Source organism: Gossypium hirsutum, chromosome A01 (genome assembly GCF_007990345.1).
Source record: "Gossypium hirsutum isolate 1008001.06 chromosome A01, Gossypium_hirsutum_v2.1, whole genome shotgun sequence".
In the NCBI taxonomy this organism is placed as follows: Eukaryota; Viridiplantae; Streptophyta; class Magnoliopsida; order Malvales; family Malvaceae; genus Gossypium; species Gossypium hirsutum.
The window spans coordinates 14,186,369-14,197,723 of NC_053424.1; the positions used below are offsets into that span (position 1 = coordinate 14,186,369).

Sequence of the window (11,355 nt, forward strand, 5' to 3'; positions counted from 1 at the left end):
TGATTAATTTCATTCAATGCCAATGCTGGAGAAGAGTTAAATTGTACTAACAAACTTACAACAAATGTTATATTAGGTTGCATGTTGTTTGTTAGATATGTTAATGGACCTACGGTAATAAGATATGGTGCTTCAAGACTAAATAACTATTTACCGTCCACATAAGGACGAAAGGGGTTTTTCTTCACATCCAATGATCTTACAACTATTGGAGTACTCAATGGATGAACTTTACTCATGTAAAATTTATTTACAATCCTTTTTGTATAAGATGACCGATGAATATAGATTTCATCCTTTAAATACTCAATCTGTAGGCTGAGATAAAACTTTGTTGTTTCCAAGATATTTCATTTCAAATTGTTTTTTTAAACAACTTACTACATTTTGGAGCTCTACAAGAGTTTCAATAATATTTAAATCATAAACATACACAACAATTATCATAAATTCTAATCTAGACTTTTTATGAAAACACATGGGAAAATTGGATCATTTGTATAATCTTCTTTAAACGAATATTCACTAAGACAATCATATTGCATTTGTCTAGATTGTTTTAATCCGATAAGGATTTTCTTAATCTAACTAAGCAATCTACCCAGAAAACTTTGTATCCTTTAAGGATACTAAATCTTTCAAGGATTTTTCATATAAATAACGAGCCAAACCAATATCTATTTAACCAAGGCCCAAGTTCTAGATAACTACAACAACCCATTTGGTTGGAATTTAAATGAAATGGTGCGTTTAATAAATAAGCTTCAAGACATTTCTCACTCCTTTCATTCATTCATTGTAACTGCCTTACTTTTTTCATTTATTTCACTTTCTTGTTTTTCATTTCGAATAATATAACATTTCAAACCATAAATTCCAAGAACAACAATGTCTTGTAAAACATCCTTCCCAACACCTTGTGGAAATTTTAACAAACTTGATGCTACACCTTTTGCTAAGAATTGGGAAATTTTTTAGGGGAACAAAAGTTTGGAAGAAAAGACATATATTCTCTCTCTTTGTTAATAGAATTAACTAGTTCTAAGGTTTGTTCTGCTGTGCTTAAAAAAAGCACTTCTCGCTCCAAAAGTACTTATGGAAGAAAAGTTATGCTAAACAAGTTTCTTTTAGTTGAAATTTTTGGCTTTTTAGGGGTGCTTTTGAAAAGCACCTCTAAAAAGGAGAAGTTAAAATTTTTAGCTTTTCTCCTCCCAAAAGCACTTTTAGTGCTCAATTACTTTTTCACCTTTGCAATAACAAAGTACTTTTCCCTCTTTTTTTTTCTTGGTGCTTAATTACAAATGTGTTAAAATCATTAATTAAAAATAAATAATATTTTTTAAAATACTAATTACAAATATTTAATGGTTATATTTAAATATTTAAAATATAGTTTATATATTCTAATTAAATTTTATAAATAATTAATATTTATTGCTTAAAAATATTTAAAATTTATATTTCATAAATTAAAATATTAACAACAAGTTATAATAATTTTTTTATATTCTTACTAAAATATAATAATATTAACTAATTTAAATATTATTTAAATGCATATTTGTTACTTGATAATAATAACATGTCTAAAATAGACATTTTATTTATCAAAAGTACTTTTTGACAACAATGCTAAATACTCAAATTTTAAACCAAACTTTTCAAAAGCACTTTTACACAACACTTTTCAAAAATATTGCTAAACTAGCCCTAAGCCTCCAACTTACTTTTTTCATTTAATGACGTGTCCTAATCTAAAGGCTACAATATTTTCATTTCTGTCTTGAAATCACATCTGTCGATCTAAAATAAATCCCATTAAATCTCTCCAGATAAAAATCCAACCCTAAATGTTACCTTTATTTCATCATAAATACTTATAAGATCAATTCAAAATAATTTTAAAATTTATTTTTACAACGTAGCATATTTTAATCATATATAATGAATAAATGGTTATTACAATAACAATAAGAAAATACTTGCAATTAAAGTCAATTTCTTGATCTATCCAACTCTATAAAGTTTTGTTCACTTCTTAGTGCTCATTTATTAATTACTCTCTTATTAAAATGATAGTATGCTACTGCATGTTGGTAATGCTAAAGTCCAATTTGGAATCTTTTAATTAATTTTTTTTTTCATATGTATACGTTATGATAGAATAACATTTGTCTGGACATGCTTAAATTCGTAAAACTGAAATACATCACAAAATAACTTTAATTATAGTAAATTAATTTTTAATTTAATTGGCATCGATATTATTGTCAGTATAGTAAGATATAAATTAGAATATACTGAAGCGCATTATCTTCCTATTTAAATATTAGAGAAAGACTATACCTAACTTTAGCATTATATACAAAAATAGATATAAGAAAATAAATTTTCACAATAAAAAAATAAAAACAATTAAGAACACTCTAATACTCCTTTGTTGAATTGCATGTAATCCATAAATAAGCATGAAATGATTGCTTAGATAACAATGTCAAATATGTAATCATTTCCACAATATCAGAGTTTCACTCTTTTTTTTTATAGGTTTTAATAGTTGATCACTTATGAAAACAAAAGTTTTAAAAGATAAATGAAAATTTCATTATTTATATAGAATTGATTAAAAAAAAAAGAGGAGATTTTTTGAAGCATAATGATAGTGTATGTATACATATTTGGCTTTAAATTATTTGCAGATTCCAGTGCTTTATATTGGCTCGTTGAATCCATGATTAAGGCCATCTTTTACAGCACCACTCCAAGCAGGCAAAGTAAAGTTGAGCAATGCTGTATCTGCCCGGAGACTTAACATTGCAGAAGAAGATGAGGCCTCAAACTCCATTATCTCCCTTTCATGTATAAAGAGACTCAAAACACATATATGCAGGGTGCCTTTTGTGGTACAAACACTAATGATCTTGTCTCAACTTAGGCTTAGAATAATCCCGAAGGCTAACAAGGGTATCCTTTTATTTCTTCAAATCATGGAGTGATAGTTACAGAGAATTAAACCAAAATGAACATTATTTTTTTTTAAGTCGAGAATAATGTAAAACATGTACAAGATGACACAGCTAATACAATTGACTTGATAGCTATATAGTTTGGCATCTTGCCATTGTCCTTCCTAAAGAAAAGTCCTTGGTACAAGGGCCAGTTGATTAGAACCAGAATGGCACAAAGAACAAATTGTAGAAGCATTGTCTCATAGATTATAGGTATACCCTCATTCACGATTGCTTTCTTCATCAATCCAATCAAGCAAACTAGATTTATCAAGGCAATCGTCGCCAGTGCAGTGAACATCGGAGAGGAGTCTCCGAATTCCATTATCTCTTTCACATATCTTCTATAAACTTCCTGTTTTGAAACTTTTGCCGTGATTACAAATGCTGAATCAGAATGTAGCCCTAATGATTTTGCAATGATGTTAATGAAGCCCAAGAGGTAGGAGCTTGTCCTTCTGTAAAGCCATATCCTTTGATCATTCCACCAGCCTAGGACCGTGCCACCACTCCATAGATACTCCGCTAGGCTATACATATAATTCGAAATCACGACATATGCAAATGGAAAAAACCATGGACTTGACAACTGCATATGTTCGTAATGCGTAGATTCAGTCGACCAACAGATTAAATCGAAAACTTATCCGAGAACGAGAATGGAGAAAAGTAATGTACCTCGGGGAACAAAGGAATGCCTCTCAGAAGATAAAGGGAAGGAACAATAGAGTAGTATAGCACTGCCAAGCAGTTAGTGGCCCAGAGGCAGTAACAGCAATATCCTAGCTGAAGGCCCAAGCTAATCTTTCCATTGGCAAACCAAGCTGGACTGTATTTAGAAAGTAGTATCTGAAAGTCCCCTTCAGACCATCTCTTGTGTTGCACCAGTATCTGAGCAAGTGTGGTTGGTGCAACTCCTAGAAAAGCCTTCCTTTCAGGATTGTAATACACCGATTTCCATCCCCGGCATTGAATTGATAAACCTGTGATCACATCTTCAACTGGACAACCATATTTCAACCCCATCTGAAATTGAACATGCAATAAGGTGAGAGTATGCACTGTGTAAATATACACTTTCATGTGAATTTGTGTGAAGGATAGTAAGAATATATATATATACCTCCTTTCCCCACTCAGTGTTATTTTCGTAAGTGCAACTGGCAAGGACCTTTGATTTTTCTTCCAATACTGCAGTAGTTTCTTCCCTTTCTCTATCTCTTGGAATGTCTATTTTGAATTCATTGTGAATTTCCCTGCTAAACTGTCTTCCACATAGTGTATCTCTTCTGTGAAAGCATCCAGTTCCAATATAAAGGGGGCCTCCATAGCCATCCAAACCATGAAATTCCACCTATATTATTTTCAATATCAACAGGTTTCACATTGAAACCATGAGACACTTTCTGGAATCATGTAGACTGCTACGAAGAGAAAATCTTGTTTCAGCATAGAACATTACATGAATATTATTACCTGGCTAATTACTCTTAGTGAACTGCTATATAGCTCATTCTTGGTAATGTTGTCAAAATTTTGCGGAAACTGTACATAAGCAATCTCATGGCCCTTTTTCTCATCCATGAAGAAGCACAAAGCATCCCTCACAGCAAGTGAATTATTTGAGTACATATCGCAGTCCACATTAAGAACAATCTGGCCGTTGCTAATTGCAGATGATACCCTTATCTGCATTTCGTGTTATGTCAAGGTATTAGTCTTGGTGGCATTATAATAATCAAGGATAGGCGGCTCAGTTGCATAATGAGTAGGTTCTTAAACTATTCAATCCTTACAAATATATATGTATATAAAACATAAGAAGTATATGTGTTTACTAGAGAAAAACTGCATGTTGAAGACAGAGAGTACCAGTGCATTCATAGCTCCAGCTTTGAAGTTATGAAAATACTGTTGTCTCTTCTCCCGAGCCACATACACTAAAGTAGGTAATACACATCCTTCACTATCCTTTGCATTTGGGTCTTTCCCATCAATCAATATCTGTCAAGTTCAAGTATTGCAACAAAATTTCATTCTTCAGTTAGTTCAAAGTGCTTAAAGTTAGCTTATCAGTAAGTAAATACAAAAACTGATATTTCAATTTCACCTACTTGAAGAATGGTGTCATGATCATGTCTAGAAGAATATGAATCCCATTCAGAAAATCCTTTATGTCTCAGGTGAACTTCAGGGAGACGGCCTAGCTTGGCTACATTTTCGACTTGGTTCTTCATGTCTTCATATAATTTCTATAGAGAAAAAGTAGAGAAGCCTAAGATTTTAAACACACACATACACACTCTCTCTATATAAAAGGTTCCTTTATGGTACAATAATGAGCTTCTTTTGTTACCTTTATAGTTGCTAATTCTTTAGGCTGCTTGGAGTCATCTGAAATAGAAATGGAGTCAAGATAAGCCGCTGGAGATCTTGGCTCCACATTGAATTTTTTGCAGAATGGTATCCAATATTTAGCAAACTGAGAGGCTTCCAATAGAGCATAGAAAGTAAGCTGTGAGCCGGCATCATCCGAGAGATACACCGAAAGCTTCTCCGGTGGGTAGTCATAAGCCATAACTGATAACACAGTGTTGATGACCATCATTGGTGGCTCAATCACCGGATCCGCCGTGCATACGAATATGTCCACTCCAGGCAACTCATTTCCGTATCTGACCACCATACACAAACACAGAAGAAACTCATTTCCATACCTGATCAAATACACAGTAACACAAACACATAAGAAACATAAGAAAAAAACCTGTGGGAGAGCCTGTCTTTGAAGGTTTGTCTGTAGACAAGGTTCCAACGGTGAGCTTGAGTAAGGAACCAATAAAAACCAAACCAAAGCTCAGCAGCAAGCAAACCAATCCAAACCAGTCTCCCATCTTCTCCATCTCTTGGTACATGGCTCACTCTGTAACTCCAAATCAAACATATACCCACGAATATAGACCCTGCAAAGACTCTGTAAAGGGTTCTTCCATTTGCTCTCTTTGTCTCAAACAAAGGGAGGTATCCATCATTTCCCATCTCTGTTACTCAAACATGGACGACTGTTCACCTGTCTGGTTATAATAACAACTTGAAAGGCTTTTCACCAATATTTGTTTGTTTTATACAAGTTGCTATATTCTATCAATAATGCATTGAAATAAATTCATGAATTAAAAAAAGTTATATTTTATTCCAGAATCTATACTGTGTTTTCTTGGTCAAATTGATACTACTAATAGTATTCAAGTTGTCTTTTTGGTTCTTTTATTATTATTATTATTATTATTATTATTATAATAAAATTAATCCAAAAAATTAATTAACTATGTAAATAATTTATTTTTTGGTAAAATACAAAAATAAATTAAAATATACCGTAAAAGTTAACGGAGTCAAAATATTTGATACCACCAGCATGTCACGTCAATAATCGAGATAAAAAATTAATTTTTAGGTAAAATCATGTAAGATGACACTGACTATATAAATATTAGAAAAATATTGTAATCTTTTACAAAAAAAATATAAGGAAACTTTAAGCAAAATTATTTTTTTTGGTGGAGCCAAATAATTTGGTTCCACCATATTCTAACACCCTATCCTGTTTTGTTGCCTATTCCAACACCCTTTTCTTTAATTGTTTTTCATTTTTTCCTTTTTTGATTTTTTTAATTTATTTGTCCTTTTTCGTTTTTTATTTGTTTTCCTTTGTTTACCTTTTCAGTTTTATTTATTTGTTCTTTATTTGTTTTATTTATTTGTTTTTCTTTATTTGTTTTTTCTGTTTTTTTATTTGTTTAATAATATTTTATGCATATTTATATATTTACGGTAGGTTTTAGGTTATTTACATATTTTATCAAAAAATAGATTATTTATGTAATTAATTAATTTTTTTGAGTTAGTTTTATAAAAAAAAGCCTGTGAATAATTTATGTAATTTGAAATTAAGAAAATTAAAGGGATATTTTTAATAGAAATAAAAAAACGAGGACCAAAAAATAAAAAAATGAGAAAAAAAAGGATTTATTTGTTAAAAAATTATGGCTTTTTAAAATATATATAGTAAAAAATTAAAAATATAGATTATGACTGGTCACATTGTGTCAGTAACATCAGCGATGTAACTAGTCATTAGATTTATAATGCATAATAATTGTTAGTTAAAAAAAAAGGAGGAGAAGAAGAACATCCCTATTTAAGAAGGTGGTGTTTTGGTCCCTCCATCAAATATTTTGTAGAAAAAAAAAACTAGTAAGATATTTATAGTTTGTATTTTTTATTTTATTGTTTTTGTAATATAATAATTAAGTATATTTAATTTATGTAATTTTTTAAAAATTATGCAGATATCAAAATATCTTCTGGAGCAAATATGGATCACACTTCATCGAGGATTAATGAAGCAGTAAAATTAATTATAAATTAAATAAAAAAATTATTTTAGTTTCTTGTTTTTTTCTTGTTAAGCGCTACTTTGCTCAACGTGTTTTAATTGTATGAAACTGATCTCTATTTAGTTGTTATTAACCCTTTTTTACTCCTTTTTACATGAAACTAATTTCTACGTGTTAATAATGATTTTTAAATTTATGACACATTCATAAATTTATATATTAATTTTTTAATATGACGACCTTTCTGCTTCATTTTGCATTGTTGCCGTGCTTGGTTCCATTTGTGGAGTACAAAAAAGTTACATTTGTCTTCCACTAATTTGACACCACCTAAATAAAAACTAAAAATCGCATTCACATGAGGAAACTAAGAATATATATTAATTTGACTTTAACTAATCTATATATCATATTATAAGTGTTTAAATCAGATTGAATCAAGCTCGAAATTATTAGAGTTATGATTAAAATTATCTTTAATGAGTGAATATTTTTTTTATAAAAGTTCTCGTATGTAAGATAAATTTTCGAGTTTGAATATGTCTGGTTTATATTATATGTAAAACTCTAAGTATTATTATAGATATCAATTCAATAAACACGTTACCATCCCAATTAGGAAATGAACTCGAAATATTTACAAATATGAATTTAAATACGATATTTTTACTCATGTTCACGATTCGTTTGCTCCAATCATTGTTCTTGTACTCATTGTGGAAGTTGACAACGATGTGAAGAGTACAGTAGACAGACCTCCATGGAACCTCTGATTGTCGAATCGTAGGAACAAGGCTCTTCGGTTTGTCAGAGATAATGAAAATGTTGTCTTGCCTAACAACATACCTCCGCAATTTTCGAATAAAATATGCCCATGATTTGGAGTTCTCTGACTGCATGATGGTGAAAGTGACTGGTAGTACATTTCCGTTACCGTCTTATGCAACCTCTGTCGAAACCATTTTTTGAAAGATGTGGGTCGACTTTGGTTTTGAAAATGAAAACGAACATGGGAGTCGCCACCAATGCTTTTTATTTAGGTGTGATTAGATCACCTTGTAAAATGGTTGTTTTAATAAAACGCTTGATTTGTTAAAACAATGACTTTTGGTCCACGAAATTCAGAAAGACGAGTTCGGGAGTCGGTTACGTACGAGGAAAGATTAACACCCTCGTAACGCCCAAAATTGGTACCTAGTTGATTAATTAGTGTCTTAGTGTCGGAAGTTGAAAACCCGAAAAGAATTGAAAATACGATCCTCTCCTTTTTAATGTTAATTTTTACGAACAATTTGCTTGAATAAATTGAAACGGATACTAAAGACCTTCTTGTCCCGAAGTAATAAAATGTCATATCCAGTACATTAGGACACAACATGTTAAATCCTCGAGAATAAGCTTGTCTTTTGATTTTCAAAACTTGTACGTTTTAATTTTAAAAGGATATTTGGTCATTTGGATCAAACGAGAAAAATCAAAACCCAGTATGTTAGGGTACAATCTCTCGAATTTCTAAAATACGAAATATTGCATTGTTTTGAAAAAATGAAATTTTATGTGTTGAGTAAAGATTAATGCAATACGATTTGTAGTAAAATATGAAAGTGAATCGCAGAGCTAATATGCGCGGCAACATAATAACAGATGCGATAGTACAAATAAAAGTAATGGGAAATGTAACATCCTGATTTTAGGCTTAGTCGGAACAGTAATTTCCGGACCAAAAATTCGATGAGGAAAATTTCAATTTTATTATATTTTTATGGTCTACGATTTCACCAAATGATTTCGTGAAAATTTCGTTTGAAAATTTCGACGTTTGGACACTCAATTTAGTAAAAAGGACTAAATTGTAAAAAGTGCAAAAGTTGAGTTCTACATGTTAGAGGTATCAAATTGTTATGAAATTTTAAATGGGAGGTACTTAAATGACAATTAAACCATTGTATAACTTGTTGGACAAAATGGACTTGATTGGGTAAAATTTGAAAGAATAGTAAAAAGGGCATTTTGGTCATTTAGGGGTAAAATAAATTAAAAGACAAATTTTAAACTCCAAATGTGTCCCTTTCTTCTTGCTACAGCAGAATGAACCAAGAGCAGCCATGGTTAGGATTTGGCTAAGCGTCCAAGCTTAATAGTAAGTGATTTCGAGCTCCACTTTTAATGTTCTATGTATTTTTGAAATCCCGGTAACATGATCTGCTCATTTCTACCATTATTTTGAGCTAGGATTTATGTTTAAAAATTTACCCATGAATGATATGCATGTATTTTGATGTTTAATGGTAGAATATGAAGCTTGAAATTGTGTTAAACAACTTTTGCTAAGCGATTTTACGTGAAAACGAATAAAACGGTATAATCGGTAAATATACCTAATGTTCATAAGTACATGTTAGAGTGAGAATTTGATGTTTCTATAGAAGGGAAAAATGATCAGCATGTCATAAAACATAAGAAAATAGGAAGAAGTCTAATTTCTGAACCTTGGGGAAAAGTGCAAATATGCAAAAGTTTAGGGGTCAAAATATAAATTTGTAAAAATATGATTTTTAGACCCATATGAATAGTGTGACTAATTTGTAGGCTCAATGTGATATTATAGATCAAGAAAATCGAGATTTGGGCTTAAATCGGGAAAATACAAGGTTATGGACTAGAATGGTAAATTGCCATTTCTGAATCCAAGGTAAGTTTGTACGTAAATAATTTATCGATTCTTTTTATTTTATTATATTTTGTTATCATATGAAATGTGGCTACCTATAGAATGATTATTTGTTGTAAATTGTAAATTGAAAAAGGACTATGAATAAATTGTAACATGTTGGAAAGTGAGGAATTTCCCGGTTGAGCGTTCGGAATAGAAACGATATGAATGATCTATTGTGAGGTCATGAGCGTAGTACTAAGTGTAGGCTACTACGTGTATCGGATAATTGGTCGCATGTGTAGTACTAAGTGCAGGCTACTATGCGTACCCGATAACTTCGATTACGTGTGTAGTACTAAGTGCAGGCTACTATGTGTATCAAATGGTTAGGTCACGAGTGTAGTACTAAGTGCAGGCTACTACGTGTAATGGATAATTGGTCGCATGTGTAGTACTAAGTTCAGGCTACTATGCGTACCAGATAGCTTTGGCTACAAGTGTGAAAATATGTACAGGCAACTGAGTATCAGTTATTATTCCGAAGAGTTCAACGGGAAAATCGATTAAGTAAAAATACATGTGAACATGATTATATGATGAATAAGTTCAGGTATATGTTTAAGAAAATTTTGAGCAATATGCTCGATATTTGAGTGAACTTCGATAAGACAAAATGGATTAAGTGAAATTATGTAAGAGTGAATTTTAGTAGTAAAACAGTGTTAGACAGCAGCAGTTGTGTGACTTTGAAAATTCACCAAAAATTGTGTATGTTGAATTAAATTTCAAATAAATTATGGAATTAAACTTTAACGAGTCTATTTTCATATAAAAGAAACATGGGGAGCAAAAGAGTTGTATATTATATGATATTCTAATTTTTGTGAGATAGTATCAGAATGAATTTGAGATCCCCTGTTCTGACTTAGAAAAATTGTTAAAAATTTTAGAAAAATAATTATGGGTTATAATTTATATTCTTAGAATCTTTGATGAGTTTAATTTTAATAGAAACAAACAGGAACATTATCCGAGTCTCGTACTATGAGATAAATAAATTTTAGTGAAGAAAGGTCGAAGCTGTTGAATAGCGAAACAGGGGAAACTTTGAATAATAAAATATAATTATTTACTAAACGAAAAAATCTTAAAGTTTTATGGTGGAAATATATATGAGTCTAGTTTCTGAGAAAATTTACGGATCTTAATTTGAAGTTCTGTAACTCTAGATATAAATGATTTAGTGACTATGACTCAAGAAAGCAGCTTAACCAGAACATGTGTAAATGTA

The 11,355-nt window shown here is 30.8% G+C and overlaps 1 protein-coding gene across 1 annotated transcript; it reads right to left on the reverse strand.

Annotated features, from left to right (window-relative positions):
* Positions 1-2,943: 2,943 nt before the first annotated feature.
* Positions 2,944-6,217, reverse strand: LOC107918220 (cellulose synthase-like protein E1). The gene is made up of 8 exons (XM_016847759.2): positions 5,776-6,217; positions 5,365-5,683; positions 5,123-5,260; positions 4,881-5,012; positions 4,485-4,697; positions 4,132-4,362; positions 3,687-4,034; positions 2,944-3,597 (listed from the first exon to the last, which is right to left on the reverse strand). The coding sequence occupies exons 1-8, from the start codon at positions 6,045-6,047 to the stop codon at positions 3,037-3,039; spliced, it is 2,214 nt and encodes a 737-aa protein (XP_016703248.1). The 5' UTR covers positions 6,048-6,217; the 3' UTR covers positions 2,944-3,036.
* Between the last annotated feature and the right edge of the window lie 5,138 nt (positions 6,218-11,355).